The sequence below is a fragment of the Falco cherrug genome, chromosome 11, assembly GCF_023634085.1.
Source record: "Falco cherrug isolate bFalChe1 chromosome 11, bFalChe1.pri, whole genome shotgun sequence".
Classification (NCBI taxonomy): Eukaryota; Metazoa; Chordata; class Aves; order Falconiformes; family Falconidae; genus Falco; species Falco cherrug.
In genome coordinates this window covers 19,823,420-19,845,071 of record NC_073707.1, presented here as the reverse complement: position 1 = coordinate 19,845,071, position 21,652 = coordinate 19,823,420, and the positions used below count along the sequence as shown (strand labels likewise).

The following is a 21,652-nucleotide window of genomic DNA, read 5'->3' as shown; positions in this document are numbered from 1 at the left end:
GGCTTTAGGATATTCTGCAAGAGGCTTTTTCATACTGTTTTGTGTTTTGCTATGTTATGCCTTATTTGGCTTATGACTTTATATCTTTTTTCTTTTAAATATCAGTAGAATGCATAATCCTATGACAAACTGCTTTTTACAGTAGTCTGTGCATAGGTATAACCAGATGTGGCTTTAAAACTGCACTGAAGGAAAGAATGTCTCTGTGCAAAGTTAACTGCATTATTTTTAATCCTTCGTTTTCATAGATCCAGCAAATAATTGAAGGCAAACTCTTCCCAATGAAGGCTTTGGGTTATTTTGCAGTTGTTACTGGAAAAGGTAAAGAGAGCTATGGCTCTGCTTATTTTCTCCTTGATAGCAGAGGGAACTGAATGGAACTGTTGCAGCATTCCTTTCTTTCTCCAGGAAACAGCAGTGAAAGCATTGAATCTATTAAAGAATATGAAGAGGAATTTTTTCAAAATTCAAAGCTGCTAAAGTATGTTGCTATTTATTCCTTTTACTAAAATGAGCCTGTGTTGGTAAATGTTGGCATCAGTTTTTCTTGTTGAACTTTAAAAAAAGGTTTGCAGTGTGGAAACAGTATTTGAGATTTAATCTCCTTATATTATATTCTTGAGGTGACCAAGTTAAGTTAGCCTGGTTTCCTAATGTGTGCTGGAAGTCATTGGAGAGACACAGGCATCTTCAGGCAGCAGTTGGTTCCACTACAGCTCTGAGCCTCTCTTCAGAGGTTTCTGTGTCTCTTCATTGGCTTGAGAAGAACCGAGTTCCCAGGCTATGTCTAGGCACTTGGTACAACTGGAGGAGTGAATCCAGCCCAAATGTGAGTTGTAACGCCTGTAAACATTGGTCATCTTGGTGTGACGATAATGTATTCAGAGGGTTAGCTTGTGCATTCTACAAGTGCATTGAGCAAAGTTTTGATTTCATAGGCTTGTATTTCTCAGGAAAGTAAGATGCATGGTCTTTGGGACTGCAGTACCTGCACTGCAACCTCTAGAATAAAAAAATATTTTGGGGGGGTGATTGGGTTTGAGGTTTTTTTCCCCTTTCGTGATTATCTGCATTGAATATTCTGGGGGGAATTGACTGGAATTTGGGTTAGGTGCACATTGACGTTTTATTCTCTGCTATAAAAAGCAAAGCTTTATTCTTGTGAGGAGATAATGGGGGCCAGAAAGCATGGGAATGAATAGAGGAATTTCCTCTAGCTGTCTTTCTTTACAGGACATGTATGCTGAAGGCACACCAGGTAACAACAAAGAACTTAAGTCTTGCTGTGTCAGATTGCTTTTGGAAAATGGTGAGAGAATCTGTGGAGCAGCAAGCAGATGCTTTTAAAGGTAAACATCTTCTCAAAAACCAAGTGAAAGTTAACTTACTGTTAAACAGTTAGTTCTTCCACATATGTATAATACTGTTTTGCCAGCATGCTTGGGCAGTTATGGTTTATATGAGCATCATTTCTCATGAATTGGTAATTGCCCACTTAATTCTTGACAAAAAACACATAAAAAGTAATTCGCGATAGGAAGTGCTCGCTTGCTCTAAAAGCCAAAGGAGTAAACAAGTAAGAAGAAAAATTCTGTGTTTTGTGGGCAAAACACAGTTCTTCCACTTGATTCAGATGTTTAAAATGGCTTCCTATATGAAGATACCATCTGATCAGCCAGGCCAGGACTGACTTGTACAGAGCTGGAAGCTGAAAGGTTCTCTTTCCAGTATGTTTTTTCGATGCATGAATCCTGCATTTAGCAGACAGAGTATCTGAGCTAGACAGCAAAAAAACTCTGCTCATTTGCAGAGGCACCTGAATTTTTTGAAGAGTTTGTCATAAGCAAGATTTGGGGCAATTTTAGGAGCTTCTAAACTTCCAAGATGATCATGAAGTACATATAGGAAATTCAGAAATACTAAGGCCTTGTTTCTGTTGCTTGCAGCCACACGTTTCAATCTTGAGACTGAATGGAAGAACAATTACCCCCGGTTGCGGGAGCTTGACAGGGTAAATTGCACTACTGCTTTAATTTGTGTGCTACAAAGCATTGAAGATTATGGATTAAAATTTGTGCCATTTAATCTCATTCTTAAAGAGTTCTTAAAGTACTGACATTTTAAAGTGCGAGGACCATGTAAATTATTCTAGGGGAAGGAAATACTGAACTCTGTTTTATGAAATAGTGTGCTTAAAAATTATGATACTTCAATGCTTAACAAGCCCTTCACTCTTCTAATATACAGCTAACTGATGTAACTTGCCCACATGAATAGGTCAGTGTTTCTGTGTGATCATGACTGAACTGGCAAAGAGAAGTTACATTCCCTGATCTTTCAGACAGAGTAACAAAACAATTTTGATCCCATTCCCTCATTCTTTTGTAGAGATCCTGAATTTTCAAATGCCATTCCTGGCCAGAGGCATGCAAGGGGTGGGTGGGAAGATGTATGGTAAACCAGGGTAGTTTCTGACAAGCACATGCCTTGTGGTCGTGTTCCAGACAATGTTATCATTTGAGGCTTAAAGGCCATAAGAAAAAGGTTTTGGGTTTTGTTTATTTTCTTTTTTGTATGGAAACATGATCAAACTATATTTAAAATTTTATTATTTCAAATTTTTCCTTTTACATAGAATGAACTGTTCGAAAAAGCAAAGAATGAGATTCTTGATGAAGTCATAAGTTTGACTCAGGTCACACCAAAGCACTGGTATGGTAATTATATTTCTCTTTTGTTGTTTTTTTTTTTTTTTCTTAACTCTCACAGAAGCTTCCCTTTAAAATATGAAGAATTTTAGTAAACAAAATTCTCAAATATAAATAAGGAACTGTTTTTCTTAGGACAATATATTATGTCCTTTGTCCCTGTAGAAGTAATCTGTTTGTTTATAATTCTGAATTAGCAAATACTTGTATAATCCCTCAATAAAAATTTTATGGTATCAGTTTGTGTTTTGTTCTGTTTGTAAGGCAGACATAGATGAGAGAGAAAGAGCTTAGCCTAAGTATTTTAATGGTGTAGTATCACTGCATAGTAAAGTCACGAAGTTGCAGGCTGAGAGGAGAACAGCTAGTGTAAAGGATTACTTTGACAGCCTGTACCATAACTAGAGAACCACAAAAAAAATCTTTAATGCCTTGGTCTTCAGTGACCTGAATTGAACTGTTGTTTGGTCATCGATTGAAAATCAAGATAAAATGTCTGGCTCTTAAGACATTAGAATAATTCTGGGCACGTGGGTGTGTTCAGTGTAAAGAGTTGTAGGCAGTGTATTAGCCCGAAGTTAAGTTCTAGTCAAAATGTCTTGCAGATTTACCATTTTGGTATTTGCTTCTGTTTGTTGTGTAATAGATCCTGAAGTACCCTGGTCCTTGTCTAGTCTGCTTGCTTTTCTGTTGTGGATTGGCTGGGAGCATAACATGAATGTTTCTTTGTGTTTCTTTTGAAAGTTAAAATGTAGTGGTGATTCTATTTTATAACACTAAATGAGCTATAAAGTAAAACTGGAAACTAAGTCATGAAAAAACCTTCTTCTGTTAACCATTATATGCAGCCTAAAAACAGCAGTGCATTTGATGATTCCACATGTTTTATCCTGTTAAAATTTCCGTTCCTTATAATTAAGTTTGATTGGATGAAGCAAAGCAAAAGTGTATTTTTATTGACATATCAGTAAAGAAGGAATGAGATTGCATTTGTTCTTAACTGGAGGACTGCCCTTCTACAATGCATTTGTAGGTGGTAAAATCAATAACAGACTGTTTCCAGCACACCCTGTAAGTGAAATAAATTTGCCACATCCCCAGTTCTTTTAAGGGTCACCAAGAATGATCAATAATTGATCTTTGTTTGAGCACTATTGAAAGCATCCTATTTTCCTTAAAAAGCTTTGTTAAAAATATTTTTTACTGCTGTCAATATTAATTTTAATTTATAGTGAATTCTTTTAACATTTAAATGCTTAAGTTCCTTTTATATTTTATATAAATACTTTTATTACCCTAGATATACCAAAGATCTGTTTGAACTAGTGGAAAAACTAGCGGCTTTGATCCCCATTTATACTAGTATGTCAAAAGGACAGCTTCAGAATCTTTAAATATCAAAGAGGATGCTTTAAACACAAAAGAGAAATTTCAATTATGCCATTGTTGGAGGGAGGAGTGACATTTATGAGAAGTTATTCAGTCTTTGTCCACAGATGGCCCAGTTAGACTGGGGAGGCATTATCAGGGTGAGGCTTGTGTCCTGAACTTCAGCCCATTTGGAAGAAAAGGGCTTATGTGAATCTGATAGTCTTGTACCACCGGAAAAAGGCAGGTTTTATTCTTCGGCTCTTTAGCTCTCACCATTCTACCAAATCTGGCATTCATATGACCTGTTGGTAAGCTCATTTAGCATGCTGAGCTGGCAAAAAATTAACGTGCAAGAAACCCACAAACCTGTACTGGAGACTCTGGCAGGAGCAGAAGCAGCATGACTGCCTCTGTGGGTACTGGCTGCATGTTACACTGGCTCAGCTGAGTTGTCTCACTGCAGCTGCAAAGTTTCCTGAGTAAGTTTATTGTCATTTTAAAAGGTTAAATTTAGGTTGTGTCCATTGTTACTTCTTGAAATGCATCACAAATAGGGAAGTGGTGCTAAGTTTTATAGTGATGCGGGGCATGTTTGTAAATTAATGTTAATATACATTTTGGTAAAAGGTTGGACTTCTCAACTTGCTTCATTATTTATCAAATCTGGGAAAAATTCACTGAACAACCCAGATGGAAAAACTACAGCATGTTCCAACAAACAAATCAGAATACTACAGAAACAAAACCCACTTGCTTTTTTGGGAGTGTGGACTTCAGTGAAATCATTTCAATGCTTTACAGTCTGCCCTCCTGCCATTTCCCCACCTGCTGTGCATATGCACATACAGCTGTGCATGGTTATATTGGTTTAATTAAAGGCTGCAAGGAACTGTTGAGCAGTGCAGTGGCAACCCGAAGAGATGTAGGGGCCAACTTGAAAAGGTGTACTTGTGTCCTTAGTTCCAAGCAGATTTTGGTTGAAGTTGTGTCCTGACGTTAAGGAGTATTTCCTGTGTTCTGTAGTCTTACTTTCTCTGTTTCTAACAAATTGAATGCATACCTGTTAGATGATTCTGTGTTGGAAGCTATCATAAGTGTTACAACTTCCATTTTAGGGAGGAGATTCTTCAGAAAACTTTATGGGAGAGGGTATCTACTCATGTGATTGAAAATATATACCTTCCAGCAGCACAGACTATGAACTCAGGGACATTTAACACCACTGTGGACATCAAACTGAAGCAGTGGACTGACAAGCAACTGCCTAATAAAGCAGTAGAGGTGAGAATTCAATTATTTAATAAAATAAAATAAAACATCTGTGCAAAGCCTGTGGAAATGAAAGCATAGCTCCAGAGAAGCAAGGTGATGATCTGAAGGGCTGACTGCCGTTCTTCTAACCCAATTACGTGTCAGAAAAGGCTGGCAAGATCTTGATGTTGATAAGCATATATAGCAGGAACATTGATTTTGCTCTTCTGGTGAATTTTTCCTATTAAAGACCAAAACCACCCTTCTTTTAAAAGGTTAAACAAACCCCTCAGCTAGGTATGTTTATATTTAATAGCTCTATGCAAGTTTAACAGAATTCCACTTGCTACAACATAGCAAAGTTTAGTGTTGGCTTTATTAGTAATGGATGAGGCAGGAAAGGAAAAGTCAATGTCTTACTCTTAGGCTTGTACGTTGTTTTCAGAAAGTATGCAAATTTTCATACTTGCAAGAATTGTCATAACTGTGCCTCTACCAGCTGGTGCATGGTATATTGGTTCATTTCAGTAAGCATTATTTGCTAACTTTCTAGGTGGCATGGGAGACTTTGCAAGAAGAATTTTCCCGTTTCATGACAGAACAAAAGGGAAAGGAGCATGACGATATCTTTGATAAACTGAAACAAGCTGTCAAAGAAGAAAGTATTAAACGACATAAATGGAATGAGAGAGCGGAGGATAGCCTGGTATAATGTAGTGGGTTTTTTTTGGATTGTTGACTAAGTGCTGTTGAAATCTTTTTACTAAAGTTGCATATTCAGTATTTTTGCATTCTGTTAATGTAAACATAAAATAAGGAGATGTGTCCATCTCTCCTTTTCTATATAATGTTTTAATTCAGTGTTTCTCAATTCATTTTATTATTATGTTTTGTTAATTATTGCCCTAAATAACATCTCATAAAATTGGTAAGGTAGATTCAAGAAAAAGTCCTCCACAGTCCACTGGCTGCCCAAGGACAGCCTTGCGAGAATTGTTTAATATCAGCTTATCTGTTCTGTTAAGTATAACCATATAAAATAATGGCATTTCATTACCACCTTTGATTCTGTAATCTGGAGGAATTTCATATTGTTTGCTGTATTTTTTACATTATTTATGCTAGGCTATAGAAGAGAGTCAAAGGCGCAAGAAAGTATTTTTCATAGTGATTTGAAAAGGTGCTTCTTGAATAAATCCCATGCGCTCAATACTTGCTGGTTTTATATACATCAAAAAATGAAGAGAATGCCAGAAATCTTTTTTCACTAAATACTGAATAAATGATTTATTGTGTGCTAAAATGATGTTCTGTATTTCAGCGAGTGATCCAGCACAATGCCTTAGAAGATCGGTCAATATCTGATAAACAGCAGTGGGATGCAGCTATTCATTTTATGGAAGAGACGCTCCAAAGTCGTCTCAAAGACAGTGAGTTGTGTGATGTATTCCACTCTTGTGTGCTATTTAATCTGGGCCACTTTCCAGATTTAGTTCACTTCACTGCAGTGCAGGTTTTTGTATCAGCACAACTGAGATAGTGGTGACAATTTCAAATGGTATCGATACTGATAGAAATGTTTAACAAAATACAGCTTCAAAAGCTAGTGCTCTTGCAGTGAGGCAGCTGAAAAGTAATAGAGATCTGTAGTCAAAAATTGGTACAAACACACGTAGAAGAATAGGATAAATTCAGGGAATGTAGTTAGTCCATTTATTGTTATTAAGCATAATTAATTTTGATGCAAGTTGCAACAAAGTAAGATTTTTATTTTTTTTTTAAACACATGACTTGGAACCTGGAGGGCTATTTCAGTGGGGGGGTGTTACATTCTCTTTTTTTATATACTTCCTTGAAGTATCTACTGATTGGCTGTCATTTTTAAATTTTAGTGAAAGACATGAACTGTTGCTGTAAGTAAAAGACATCTGACTTAACATAAGATAGGCTATACTGAGTCCTTAGATGTAAAATGTCCTTTCTTCCATTCCTGATCCTTTACCTAATTTTAGAACTATAAGTTTGGCTGGTTATGTTTTGAGTGATACTTAATATCATGTTTCTTTTTTTAGCTGAATCTGTTATTGAAGATATGGTGGGTCCAGACTGGAAAAAAAGATGGTTATACTGGATAGGCCGCACCAAAGAACAGGTAAAAGGGGAGGAAAAATATAAATAATTTGTAGTTCACTACCTTTAGAAAACTTCGGTTATTACTGAGTAAATTTTCAAAAATACCAACCCTCTTCACACTATTTAGCAATACTAAACTCTTTACTTTTAATCTTCATTGTTTCAGTTATTACGCCACAGAGAATTCCATATATGTTTTTCATATTGCAGATACAGTGGTTTGTAAACTGTTCTCCATTCTTCAGCTGAATTATGTCTTTACTATTATGCCATTGGCCTGAGTATTAAAGTTCTTCCAGCAGAAAGAAATTGATAAAAACAGGGTGGAAACTGGGCTATTCTCTTCTATACTTCATAAGCCTGCCTCTTAAGCAGAAGTCACGTGCAGTCTCCTGTCATGGTCCATTTGGATTTCGTTAGTACATGATACCATTATCAGTAGCATTCTAGCCACAGTTGTATCTCCTGATTTACTGTTTTCATCATAACCTCTCTTTTTGTTTGCTCAAAGCTTTTGGAACTTTCTTTTGAATTTAAATAGCACCTTCCGTTCAGTGCCCAGAGAAGATGGGCTTTTTATGTTACTTTTTCTAGATATTTCTCAAACTGAATCATACTTTAAAGAAGTAAGTAGAGTTTAAAAGAATACAGTAGAAAGTAATTGTTTCAGAGGAAGGAGTTTTACAGTCAACTGTATACAGCCAGTATGGGAGAAAGGCAGTGACTTAAACCTATCTTACTTGAATTCAATGAACAGCAACTTAAAAGTTATGAATCCATGGAGTGTTCTTGCTAGCTATTACGCAAAAATTACAATTCTTATCAGTGTTACAGGTGATATGTGAATGCGAACTCTCCTAGCAGATGTTCATGGGGGGAAAGGGAGTCTTAACAGCTACGATTTCATTATTTTTTTTCTTCCACCCTTCTCTTCCTCTTCTGCATTTCTGTGCTTAATGTGAAAAACTGGCAGTGAATTATCCATTTAAAAATACTGTATTTTAGATATTTGCACAAATACCCTTTTGAATCACTTTAATAGTTGTGTCAAAGGTATTTTCTATTTAAACAGGTAGACTATTGAGGAGGTGCTGATGATCTCTGAGTCTGTGATAATTAATTCTAAGTCATCACTCTTATCCTAGAATATTCGTAATGAAACAAAAAATGAACTTGAGAAATTAATCAAATGCAACGAAGAACATGCAGCTTATCTAGCAAATGATGAAGTGACGACTGTTAGAAAGAATCTTGAAGCAAGAGGAATAACAGTGGACCCATGTCTGGTAAGATGCTGAATTGTAACAAAACATATGGAAGCCCCCTGTGAACGTTTGAATGTGCTTTCTAGATGGTATACAAAAGACTCCATCAAAATACTAAATTTGTAGTCCAGATGTTTCCAAATGAATTACTAAATGACTCTTGCACGCAATTCACACACTTCTGTTGGCTGTCAGACAAATGCAGTACAACACTTTGGAATCTTGTCAGTTTAGCCTGAAATCAGAATCTGCTGAGCAGATTTTCTCGCCTGGGTTATGACAAGGCTAGTTTAAAACTCTGGTTCAGATGGTTATATAGTGGACTTGAGGTCTCTGTGAGCAAGATACAATAAAATCATATTGTGAATTCCTAAGTGTATTTTGGTGTGATTGTATGCGCAGTTTGAAGTTCATAGGTATGTTGACGAGAGAGAAATTTTGTAAAAATAATTGAAAAAAGGTCCTAAGGGACTGTGTTGTATGTTTAAAATGTTCTGGAAAATTATTTATCTCACTTCAGTGTAAGGCTTTTAATCATAATTAGACCTTTTATCTAGCTAAATGTAAGATTTTAAATAAATGAGAAATCAAAAATTAATAGATGTGGATTTCCTTTAATAGTGATTTATTTTCTGTAGTACCTTTGGCTACCTTTTCAACATGAATGCATGTACTTACTCAAGGTAGCAGTGTTATTTAAATACCTGCTGCCATTTCCTATACAGCACTTACCTTACCTTTTTTGTAAAGATCAGAGTAGTGGTCCACACCCTCTACATGAGGAGACTGACTTAATTTTGAAAAATTGGAATATTAATAAGCCTAATCAAGAAAAGTTACAAATGTTTTTTACATGACTCATTTAATGTTTCTCTAGGCTTTAATCTGTTTTAATTGATAAAATAATGGGTACCACTCAAAAATATTTTCGTAGTGTTAACATGAAGATTGCATCATGCCAAGGGCAGAACAGTTTGTCCTGTTCTGTAGTATATAATTTAAATATTTCTGGTTGCAGGCAATATTTTAAAGCGTCCCGTTACATTACAAGCATGGAATATTTTTAAATTGACAGTCATTTGTAATGTTTGCCAAATGTAACTAACACATTAATCATATCCCAGTTATAGACAAATTGCTGAAAAATATTTAAATGTATGTTACGTGACAGTGATAGTGGAATTTGGAGTTACTTTAAAATTAAATGTGATCATTAAATTATGCCCAATAGTGATTGTATGTATTTAGTCAAATTTAAGTACTGTTTTCCTAGATTAAAGACACATGGCACCAAATTTATAGAAGATATTTCCTGAAGACTGCTTTGAACCACTGCAATCTGTGTCGAAGAGGCTTCTATTATTATCAGAGGCATTTTGTAGACTCGGAGGTAAATTGAAGAACAGATGTGTCCTGGTGTTTTGCCCTAATATTTCCATCTCAGTTGAAGAAGAAAATTCTACAAATGCTTTAAACTAGCCTAATCTTTTATGTCCTTTACCTTGAGATACCTGGTGATCTTCGATATGTTTTACATAAGGGTTGTAATTGATAAAATGTCATCTGGTGGTAATTAGATAAAGTGACCACAAGGTATCAGCCATGATCTAAATGTTACTTACCAATGTGTATTGAAAATACACTGTGAAAAGCAGTATTGTACAACTGTTGATACCTTGTTGGTATTAGTTTCTCCCGGTTTCTCATTGATATTTATTTACCTCACTGATATGAAAACCCCAGAAAACATTAAGTAAGGAGTTTTTATAGGATAAGTGTAATATGTGATTAGAGTTAATGCTTGGAATCACATGTGACCAACAGAAGAAAACAAAAAAATACGGAGCTTACAAACAGATCTTTTAAATAGTCTTTAACGTCCCTTCCAATCCAAACCATTTGATGACTTTCCAGTTTTGTAAACCCAAGCTTGTGCAACAAATGACAGTATGCATGGAATTGCACAAAGAAAAGAATATACAGTTTTCTTACTGTTATATTTTAAATCAAAAAGAAATTACTGGAAAGGTACAGCTCCTCACTTTCTGTGGAGTTTTCTTTTTAATGAGAAACAATGAACCCAGTGAAGCTAGAAATCTTTACTACTGTGGAAATACCTTTGCCTATAAGAGGTAAGAGAGAATGAGATCATAAAGGTGAGAGCTCTCTCTCTGTGACACTTAAGCTGTGATTTCTGTTACTGTCTTTTTAAGGTGTCCTAATGTGAAGTCAGTGCTCCCTCCTGCTTTCCTTGCAGGTGTAGAAACTGTCTCTTCTGTTGGTAACAAATAGAACCCTTGGCCCAATAATGTCTTCAGAAGCATTTGTCACAACACAGAGTTCAGTTGTGGTCTTTCTATGTGTTTGCTATGAACAAGTATGGTGTCAGTGAGCATTAAGTTATACCTACCAGCCTGTGTATGCTGTGTGCAAATTGTTTTTCCGCGAGACCTCTTCATACTGCTCTTTCTGTTGAAAAGAGGAGATGTAAGGGTGATGCAGTGTATTAAATAAGGCTGACATGATTCTTGAGAAGTAGTTTTGGTGTGCTTCCTTGTTACTTACTGCACCTATTCTGTGGGACTTTTGTGCAAGGTCAGGATATGTATACATGAGTTTACAGTTGCCACTAAAAGTGTCGAGATTCTTGTGGATGTAGGATGCTCATCGGATATCAGAGGTCTGACACTACAACTTGCCTTGTTTCAGCTTGAATGTAATGATATTGTCCTCTTCTGGCGAATACAGCGAATGCTGGCAATTACAGCAAATACACTGAGGCAGCAGCTTACTAACACTGAAGGTAAGGCTCAGAGTGAGTTGAGGTGTTAGAAACAAAAATTTATTTTGGAGTTTTCTAATATTCCTCTGCTGTGTATTCCTTTCATGCTTAGCATGGCTGCTTGAATTTTGTGTCCTGGTTAGGTAATTAAAAGATGCAGAGCAAATAGAATTTTACATTCTATTTACATTAAATAAAGTGTAAATAAAATGTCAGTTAATTAACAGTCTGCAGTTTAAAATATTTTCATCTTGCATGATGCCAATTGTCAGTACCTTTTTCCAAGCAGAAAGAATTTCAATAAATAGTGACTGTATTCTTTTTTTCTCAGTTCAGTCTGGCTGTAGGTTTTAATTTTAAAAAGTTTGATATTAAAAATCAATTCTAATGGATTTTTTTTTAAACCATGCAAAATGTGCAATGTAATGCCTAGAAAAGCCTATACAAAAGCAGCTTCCTTATAAAGGATTATTTAGTAATCGGCTAGTACCATGGTACAGCTACTAATGACAAACTTTGATCTCTAAAATAGTTTTCAACCTGCTTCTTGTAGAAGGTGCAAGTAATAGTTTTGAACCTTGTCATGTGATGCAAGTTACCCTCCTTGGAGAAGAAATTGCCCCTAAATGTAGAAAGCTAGGTCCTGCCTCTTCAAACCACCTACCTCATTGACAACTGCTGGGCTGAAAATTGGGAAATTTCATTAGGAGGTAATCCCTCTAAGTATGAAGGGCAAAGATGTGAGGGTTGGGATGGACATAATACTGCTTTAAAGAGCTTTTGATTCCTCTTAGCCTTGTATATACAGCAACACCCTTCTGTGTGTCATCAGTCCTTCAATACCACACTCTACTGTCATCATTAACTTTTTTCCATTTTCCACCTTTGATTGACTTGGCTTTGCTGAGGGTGATGTTAATAGTTTTAACTGTTAAGAAGGAGGCAGCAAGGATGCTTACAATAAAAGATTTATTGGACCCTTAGTCGCAAAGAAGAAACTGCTGAATTTAATAGACAGCAAAGAAGTCTACAAATATTTTATCTCCTCCTAAAAAAAGTTGTTCAATAATTTGAGAGGGAAAATAGCTTTGAAATTTAACCATCTTTATCAAAGAATTTCTTGTCTTAATGGCCCAAACAAGGGGCTTGCATGTTTATTTGCCTTTCTCCAAACAGATTAGTTAGTCTGGTAACATAAACTGTCTGCCACAAACTTTACTAAAATTTTGTCCTTAAGGTCATTACAGGTGCAAAAGTGTTACCACTTGCTTGCTTTTTTTTTTTTTTTTGTTGTTGTTGTTGTTGTTGACTTGTTGTTTTGGGTCTCTTTTTTTACAGTAAGGCGCTTGGAGAAGAATGTAAAGGAAGTACTTGAAGATTTTGCTGAGGACAATGAAAAAAAGGTGAAGCTCCTAACTGGCAAGAGGGTCCAGCTTGCAGAGGACCTCAGTAAGTACCTGCTCTGTATTGTTATGGAACTAGCTTGGAATGAAGCAAATTCTGACCACTGTCCTTGAGAACATTTAATGTGATATGGGTTTTTAAAGTGCTAGCATTTAATTAATATCACAAATGGAATTTTTCATAAATATGCTCACATCTTACTGGTTCAAAGGTGGACAAGGGTAGTATACTGTGACAAAACAACATAATTTACAGTAGATCCAAATTCACTGATACAAATACATTGCATCAGTATATTGACAAATGAAGTTAAAACAGTGTAAAGGGAAGTTCTTGTTTTTCTGGTACAACACGGTTAATCCACACCTCAGAGACCTGTCTCTGGGTGACTCAGTCTTGAGTGTGTAAAGAGGTTTTGATCCATCTTTTTTTTTAATAATTGGGTGAATTACACAGCCTTTCCACTGTTAATACTGCCTTTTGGTACAGATTAGCTGGAAATGCCTGTGACTTGCTGACCATGCATACAGAAACAGAACCTGTCAGACATGAAGATCTGATATGTTCTGCTTATTAAGCTGAAATGACCATTATATTAAGAGATTTAACAAGGAAGAAAATTTAGCAGATCTAACCTTCCAGAAGGATTACAGTAGTTTAATGCTCTGAGTCGCTCAGAACCTGTTAAGGGGTTTTGTGGTTAATATAGTAAGATTTTAAACAGTGAAAATTTTTAAGGGTGCAATCCAGGCTGAGGTAATACTCTAGTTGCCTACCTGCACACCCAGTAAGGTTTAGACTGACTTTTAGCTGGTGGGGCTTGCTCTTGCACATATATCGGGGGGGGGGGCGGTTGGCAACATTCTGCTATTGTTCTGTGAGACTTCCACTTAAACCTCAGCTGTACACCTGGAATGGTAGGAGGGGATGGGGAAATGTTGTACAAAAGGGGAAAGATGAAAGTTTGTGATTAAAGTTCATGTCAACATGCAGATATTTATATATGTACATCACAGGTGACCTTTTTTCTTGTGCTTGATGTAGAAACTGTTTTTTTCTTAAAATATGACTTTATATATTCAGAATAAATTAATATTGTGGTCAGTGTTTCTGCTTTTCTTAGCAATGTTTTGATATCCAGGGTTCAGTAGGACAGAGAAGCCTTCAATTGCTGTTAATTTCCCGAGTATGAATTATGTATTTCATTTTTTATATCCAAAATGTCATATAAAACATTTTTTTTTATTTACAATAAACTCGAAATCTAGGGATTTATTTTTTATAGTGCCAGATTGGTTACATTGGAAGTGTTATCTAATTATTGGAAGTATTGTTAAAATCCCAATCAGTTATGGTACTTGTTGTCCTTTAGAAAGTGTTGCTATGATATTTTTGAATTGTGAGTAGGAGTTTTAGTGGATCTAGGGCAAATTATCTGGGTTTTTTGACTGGTCTCTGAAAGAGCTTGTGTGACTATGAATTTTATCATAGGATTTTTTGGAGAAAATTATGAACCTGTGTTGCTTTTGAAACCCTGTATGAACCTTCATGTAATCATTCTTGTAGAGTGGGTGGAATGTGTTTTACAAAACATGGCTTTTTCCTTTCTTTCTCTGTGTACGTGTGTTGAGGTAAAACTAGTGGTAGCCTGAATAGTGGGACACGGGAAGTTCTCTCACTAGTAGGTGAGCAGTGTTTCTTGCTTTCTTGCTTTGATGCTGGATATTAATGTTTTTCCTGAGCAAATACTGCTATAGAGTGAAACTTGGAATATTTAAAGATAAATAAAAATCACCATGTTTTGGTGTTGGGGAAAAAATTTAAACATAGGTGAAAGAATGTGATTTCAAGATGAATAAGATCTTTTGTGCCGTTGTATTTTTAACGCAAATGATAGAATAGTAATTTCAGCAGAGATACTCTATAGTTCTGTGCAACATTGACAGCATGTGGATAACTCTTAACTTTCTGTAGACTAATTTTTAGCGTGGCAGGGGTTTTTTTAATGTTGAGCTGCCAGTAGAAGAAAGCGCTTTCTAGAACTACCTAATCGTTTCCAGAATTCGACTCTGCTGGACTTGCCCTTTTTTTATATAAAGGTCCAAAACAAACTTCCTCGATAGTGTGAACTTTGTACAGTAATTGATTTGCTGTACAACTTTACAACACAAGATGGCAATGAATGGCCTTTGTAGAAGGAGTGGGGAGGTTGTGCATGCAGCAGAGCTGGTGCCGAGCATCCTTTTTTTGTTGCTTTTTTGTTGCTTTTTTGTTGCTTTTTTGTTGCTTTTTTGTTGCTTTTTTGTTGCTTTTTTGTTGCTTTTTTGTTGCTTTTTTGTTGCTTTTTTGTTGCTTTTTTGTTGCTTTTTTGTTGCTTTTTTGTTGCTTTTTTGTTGCTTTTTTGTTGCTTTTTTGTTGCTTTTTTGTTGCTTTTTTGTTGCTTTTTTGTTGCTTTTTTGTTGCTTTTTTGTTGCTTTTTTGTTGCTTTTTTGTTGCTTTTTTGTTGCTTTTTTGTTGCTTTTTTGTTGCTTTTTTGTTGCTTTTTTGTTGCTTTTTTGTTGCTTTTTTGTTGCTTTTTTGTTGCTTTTTTGTTGCTTTTTTGTTGCTTTTTTGTTGCTTTTTTGTTGCTTTTTTGTTGCTTTTTTGTTGCTTTTTTGTTGCTTTTTTGTTGCTTTTTTGTTGCTTTTTTGTGCATGACTTAGGCAGTGGGCATTGATTTCTTGGAGGTTAGGGTTTTTCCTCTTGGAGGAAGATGTACTTGCCTAGCCTTGTCCCTTTTCTTTTCTACTCTGTTTTTTGTTTTTATGACATATAATTTATTAAGATTGCAAGGGATGGTCATTTTTTTCTCAGTTACACATTTCACATTAGCAGCTGCATGGAAGGTATTAATTTAGTAAGCTTTTTTTACTAAAAACCTGTTATAAACAGACTGCTTTAATCTTTTTGGAAAGGAAATAGGATCTTCCAGTGTCTTATCCTAAACCTAAACTGCATATATTCGTGTTGCAGTAGCATTTAAAACAGGCTAGGTGGTGCACATGTACACTGAATTCTTCAGGTGAATCCCAGCTTCAGGCAGTCAGCAGGAGCTTTGCCATTGACTTCACTAGAGATGCAATTTCACAGACCCTAAAGAAATAAACATGCTTTATCTTCACTTATTTCTTCTCGATTCCTTTTAAACAGCTGAACTATGAATGTTGCAAAGGCATCTTTTATGTGCACAGGATAAACACATACAAGGATAGTACATACAAAGCATCTTTCCTAGGTCAGTTACTATTCATCCAGTATCCTGTTTCCTCACAAGTTAAAAAAGGAAAAAACACAGAACTTCACCAAATTATAAGTAAAACCATGTGCATTTACACAGGGAGAGTTGTTGGAAGGAGGTGGGAAGGGATTTGCAGAATGCCTATGGAAACTTGATCCTGAAATTACTAGGTATGAATGTGAAGGGGTCAGCCTCCAAGTTCGTTTATCAGTAATGCTGACACCTGTACAGGTGTCATGGGCTAGCTGAGGCTTCATTGTGCACAAAAGCTTTTTGAAACTTTCAGGGAGTGAGTCCCCACAGGAAGAAAAGATAGCTTAGGGCCATTTGTTTAAAATTTATCATACATTTGCAAGGTATGAAACATAACAGTTTGCAAAACTTAATTATTTTCTTGTAAAGACTAAAACACTTAAAAACTAAATAAACCAGTGTTACGGTAAAATTCTTTCAAGTTTTATATCTGAAGTCATTGATTTGAAGTCACTGTATTAAATTCTTAACTTTTGTGTTGAGTCCATTAGTGTTGAATGTAAACCTTTTGCAAACTTCAAGCATGAATGTTTTAATATCATATATGCATGTAATAAACTTGCCATATTAATGCAATTACAGCTAATGTTAGCTAAGATTGGTACTTCCATATGCAAGTTGCTGACTCAGAATGGAATTCCTGTGGTGTATTTGGCTAAGCTGAGTGGGCTCTGTCCTGTCTGTTATGTATAACAAACTGATTTAAATCCAAGCAAGTCTCCTTTTTTGCTAGGCATTTATGTAAAGTTAGGGATAAAGTCTGTGAGCACTACTTTGCAGATAATGAATTCCTCTGGTTACTTTTTTTTCATTGCTGTTGACTGCAGAATTAAAATGTTGTGTGAAACTAATCCTATATTTGGTCATTACTGTAACCTAATTGCAGTCCCTTGAGGTAATTGTCAACAATATTTCGATTTGATCACTGTACTGCATGACATTGTTGATTATATGTGCTCCTTAAAATCATACTTTGACTTGGCTTTCTAAAGCCTTTGTTTCCATTTTCTCTTCTGTCATGAGGTTCAAGTTCTTTAGAAGGTCACAGCATTTCATAGGGGCAAAGCTCAGCTGTAGGAGGAAAGATCTTCTCTCAAATAAGCAGATCTTGGGTAATTTTCATGTAGAAACTAGATGCAGACATGAAAGAACTCAAAAGGCAGTTGTTAGTAGTCCTTAAACTGATCCTTAAAGTGCTTGTTCAGAACCAACATGGTTTTCGGTGTTTACAAGATAAGAAAATTATGTAGAAATTTGAAGGTATGCAGAAGTAGAGCCCACATGTGACCCCTGCTGCTCACAGACAGACATGGGAAAGAGGAAAGCATGCTAGGAAATCCAAATGGAGGAGTGATTTTATAAGAATCTGAAAAATTACAGTTATTTTATGCTCTTATTTCTTCCATGATGCCTAAATACTGACTTTTTAGAAGCTATGTAAGTGAGACAACATAAAGAAGTGGCAGCAGCCTTGCTTTGCTCCTTTCAGCTGGTTGTAGCAGTGAGGAGCCTTGTTTATAGTCTGCTCCTGAGCTGGCAGAAAGTTACACCAGGAGATGCTGTGGCCTTCTAACCAGACAAAAGCAGAGTTGCCGTTTCCCTCTGGCAATCAACAAACAGATCTCCAGCCCTTCTGGCCAGCGTGTGCAGGGTAGCTGTTACCTTCACAATCCCCTACCAACAGCTTCCCCCAGGGTGTTAATATGGCCTGCATCTTATCAGAGGCTGACTGACTGCTTGAGATTTGGGCATAAATGACAAAGTGTGTGCCATCTGTGTCTTAACAAGTTCAGGCCTGTGCTGATGTCACCAGTGTGCTGGTGGCAGCATGACTCCTGTGCTCCCTTTGAGCTCTGTAGAGGGTTCTGGTGCTCTATGGTGCAGGAAGTCAGGAGGCAACATGCTTGGAATCAGTCTTTGTGGTCATGTCTTCGATTTCCCCTACCTGTGAACATGGGCAAGTCAGCAACAATACATCCCGTTGTTTGTAGTAGATATGCTAACTTTCTGGTACTCTGTTAGCATGCGAATTAATTGGTTTTGCATTATTACAATGTTTTTCACTCCATGTAGATGATTTATGAAATTAACCCAAGCAAGTGTGCTTTGACATGAAAGATACCGGTTGAATGCTTAAGTTCTTCCCCCACCCCTGTCCGCTCTGAGTTTTGGGGCAGCTGCACAAAACTACACATTCTTCTGGTTTTAATTCATTAGGACTGTCTGTGTCAAAGTGCAGATAAGGTAGTTCCTGCTTTGTGTCATGGCAGAAAGTGCTTTAAAAAGCTGCATCTTCTCAGAGAGGGAAGTAATCCTCAAGGGAAAACATACATCACTTGTAAACCTCCTGTGATGGAGTGATGGTTTACTTAACTTAAGAATCCCAGATGACCAAAGTCTGTCTGCTGTGATTTCTTAAGGTTATTGATGAAGAGTTAGGCACTGATGTCCAGGTTCTAAAACGGATCCTTGCAAAGTTCGGCACATTTGTCACTGGCTAAGAGAAGCCTGTCGATTAAGGTTGACATTAAAAAGTAATGATAAACTGCTATATAAGTAATGACATATTTAATGCCTGTTAATCTTACCTTAGACCTATGTCTCTTGTACTTGAGGGTCATTCTGGTGTTGTCTGCCAAATTTATTTATTTCCTAAAATTTCCTTAAATGATGCAAGGATCAAAACATCAAATTGGATATTATTTTCATTTTAGTACTGGTTGCTTATGAGAGTACCTGTTAATCAGAACTTAAATAAGTACCTATCACAGAGAGATTACTGTTTATATAAATGCAAACTTTTAAACTGACCAATGTATTTGTTTTGAACTAGTATGGAACTGTGGAGTAAAAGTAGTATTCACATTTCCAGTAGCTGGAGAAGTCAGTGTCGTGTATGTTGCACATTGTTAATGTTGTAGTGGATTCCACTTTGCTTCCAATTTGGAAGTCTACATTAAAAAAAAATGAGGGAAGGAAATATTTTCAGCTAGGAATGATAACAAACTAAGAAAAAAATAGAACAACCTGTTTTTCTTCAGGGCATGATGACTTAAGTTTCTGTTTATAAAAAATGAAGCTTATTATAATTTTTAAATTTATCTCATCACCATCTCTTTTTCCAATCTCTTTTAAGAGAGACTTTCACATACATAGTTGTGATAGCTAGATAATAAAATAATATGCTAACTACTGAGTGTGCTTTATATTGGGTGGAGAACCAACATATATCAGTTATTTCTTATGTTAAAATCTCTTTACAGTTTTATAGACTAATGGTTACAGTAGCCTTTACATAAGTAATTTACCTTTATAGGTGTACAGGTACTTTCTGCATAAGAAAAAGTTAATGTTCATTTTTTTGACATCACTGGATGAAACATTGGGTAATATTTCTGGTTTGCCTCTATATTTTTCACTATTTCCACCCAAAATAATGAGCTTTTCATTTTAGCTTAACAGTTTTGATTTTGAAATTAAATCTTTCTGTGTCTGATACAAGATGTGAGTCTGGTTTAGGAGCTTGCCTTGTCATTCTGCTACCGAGCTCCTTCTAGAAGTCTAGTAAGCAGCACACCTAAATTCTGTTGAATGATTGAGTTATTAGAACAGTTTTAATTAAAAATCTAAGGTATAGACAGGGGACTGAAAGGTGCCCAAGTCATACCTTGCTGTTGCATATAGTGTCTCTCATAAACTTGCAGCTTCATATAGATTAATAAGAATTTGTACGTTAAGCTAACCTTAATGACAGTAAAGTAGTATATACGTGTGTGTGACCTCGCATCAGGATTTGGTAATGCTTAATTTCTTTTCTGTAGACAAGCGGGACTGATGTGTAATAGCCCATAGAAACATCCTGTATAAAGTCAGTGGTCTGTATAGTTGTCAGTTGTGCTTCAGCCCCATACCTCTGTTCTGATATGCTCTGTCAGAAACAGAAAGACTTTGTGCTTGCCAGCCTGAGGAGCCCTGGGGACTGCTCCAAGAAACACAGGCAGCTTCTGTTCCGGGAGGGGGGAAATGAGTTGCCAGCTTCTGTTCTGAGGAGGGAAATGTGGTGCCGAAGCCATTTCATTAAGCTGCAGAATCTGAGACAGCTGTAGATAAAGACATTGAGTGATTAGTAAACTACAGTTTCAGCAGCACAACGCACAATTCCTGTTTCCGATGCTAAAAATCGTTACTAGTAATGCAAAAATAACATTCCAATGCTCAATACCTTGTAAAAATAGCTGAAGTGTTTTCAGACAAGCTCTCTTGTACTGCTACCTGGTTATCTTTAGTCTGAAACAAAGGTGATACTGTTTCATACAGGCAGCTGATACCTTTGCCTAGTATGATATGTAGGGATTAATAATTAATATGATATTAATACTTGCAACAAAAATTACTTCAGTGATGGCAACTGTGACTTCCCCATCCCCCTGGCCCTCTCTAAAATTACTTAAGACTAAGATTTTATGTTTCTGCAGCAGGCTAAATATGCAGTCTGGTGAAAAATAGTTTCATGTTTTAGAGGTGGATTCACCCGCAACAGAGAAAAAAAGTGTATACTATATATTTGTCTTTGTAGGAAACGGGCTTCTTTGTGTTTTCTCCTATTACTGCCATGCAAAAGGTGATTTTCAGCCAGGTCACCAGCAGGCAGTTGTTAATGAACTCGTATCCATGAAATTGATATGTTGACTGACCCTTGGAGATTTTAATAGAGATACTAAAATAATATGTTTAGCACCTTGTCTCATTCTAGAGTTTAAAATAAATATTTCTGAGAGGACACTGAAATACTATCTTTGTCTATTTAGTAATGAAGGCATCTCACCTGGTGCACTTGGGTAGTTAGCGCATGTCCCTGTCCTCCTCACTGTTCTGGAACTGATACCTGGAGTACAGCCATTCTAACTGTTGCTCAGATTAAAATACCTTTTCTCTCAAGATGCCAAAGGGATTTAAGGCAAGTAGAAAAGTGGTCAGTGGCTCTGGTGAATATAATGGTGAATGTCTATGTTCATACGTCTGAGAGGGGAAGCCTGATTTGTAAATGTGTTTACATTTTTGTACCAAAATTATCCTGTTCCAGTGAGCATACTTTGAAGTCAGAATTTATAGAAAGAACTCAAACTGGCTGCAAATTCAAATCTCATTACAGATTGCAATACATCTAAGAAACATTTTGTGACAATAAAGGAAAGCTGCTACAACATGCATCAGTTAGCATCTTCATTCAGTCTAACTGCTAGTAACTGAAGAGTATGCTAGCTATTGTCTGCGAGATTGCATTTTAAAGGCTGAATATTTTTAATGATTCATGGATTTACTACATGAACTATTATAAATTCCATTTAAACTGTTCAGGGTTCTGCAGTGCTTTTATTACACTAATGAGCTAATTGTTTAAGAATCATTCACATGATTCATCCTCTGG

The 21,652-nt window shown here is 36.2% G+C and overlaps 1 protein-coding gene across 4 annotated transcripts in view; it reads left to right on the top strand.

Annotated features, from left to right (window-relative positions):
• The window catches only part of OPA1 (OPA1 mitochondrial dynamin like GTPase), a 53,620-nt gene that overhangs the window by 23,522 nt on the left and 8,446 nt on the right, over positions 1 to 21,652 (top strand). For all 4 annotated transcript variants that reach the window (XM_055724062.1, XM_055724060.1, XM_055724061.1 and 1 more), the window contains 13 exons: positions 249 to 321; positions 409 to 481; positions 1,234 to 1,349; positions 1,947 to 2,011; positions 2,636 to 2,712; positions 5,195 to 5,360; positions 5,884 to 6,036; positions 6,652 to 6,760; positions 7,403 to 7,482; positions 8,609 to 8,749; positions 10,002 to 10,118; positions 11,438 to 11,531; positions 12,849 to 12,959. In XM_055724062.1, the coding sequence (XP_055580037.1) occupies positions 249 to 321; positions 409 to 481; positions 1,234 to 1,349; positions 1,947 to 2,011; positions 2,636 to 2,712; positions 5,195 to 5,360; positions 5,884 to 6,036; positions 6,652 to 6,760; positions 7,403 to 7,482; positions 8,609 to 8,749; positions 10,002 to 10,118; positions 11,438 to 11,531; positions 12,849 to 12,959 (1,375 nt within the window). The remainder of the gene's footprint in view (positions 1 to 248; positions 322 to 408; positions 482 to 1,233; positions 1,350 to 1,946; positions 2,012 to 2,635; positions 2,713 to 5,194; positions 5,361 to 5,883; positions 6,037 to 6,651; positions 6,761 to 7,402; positions 7,483 to 8,608; positions 8,750 to 10,001; positions 10,119 to 11,437; positions 11,532 to 12,848; positions 12,960 to 21,652) is intronic.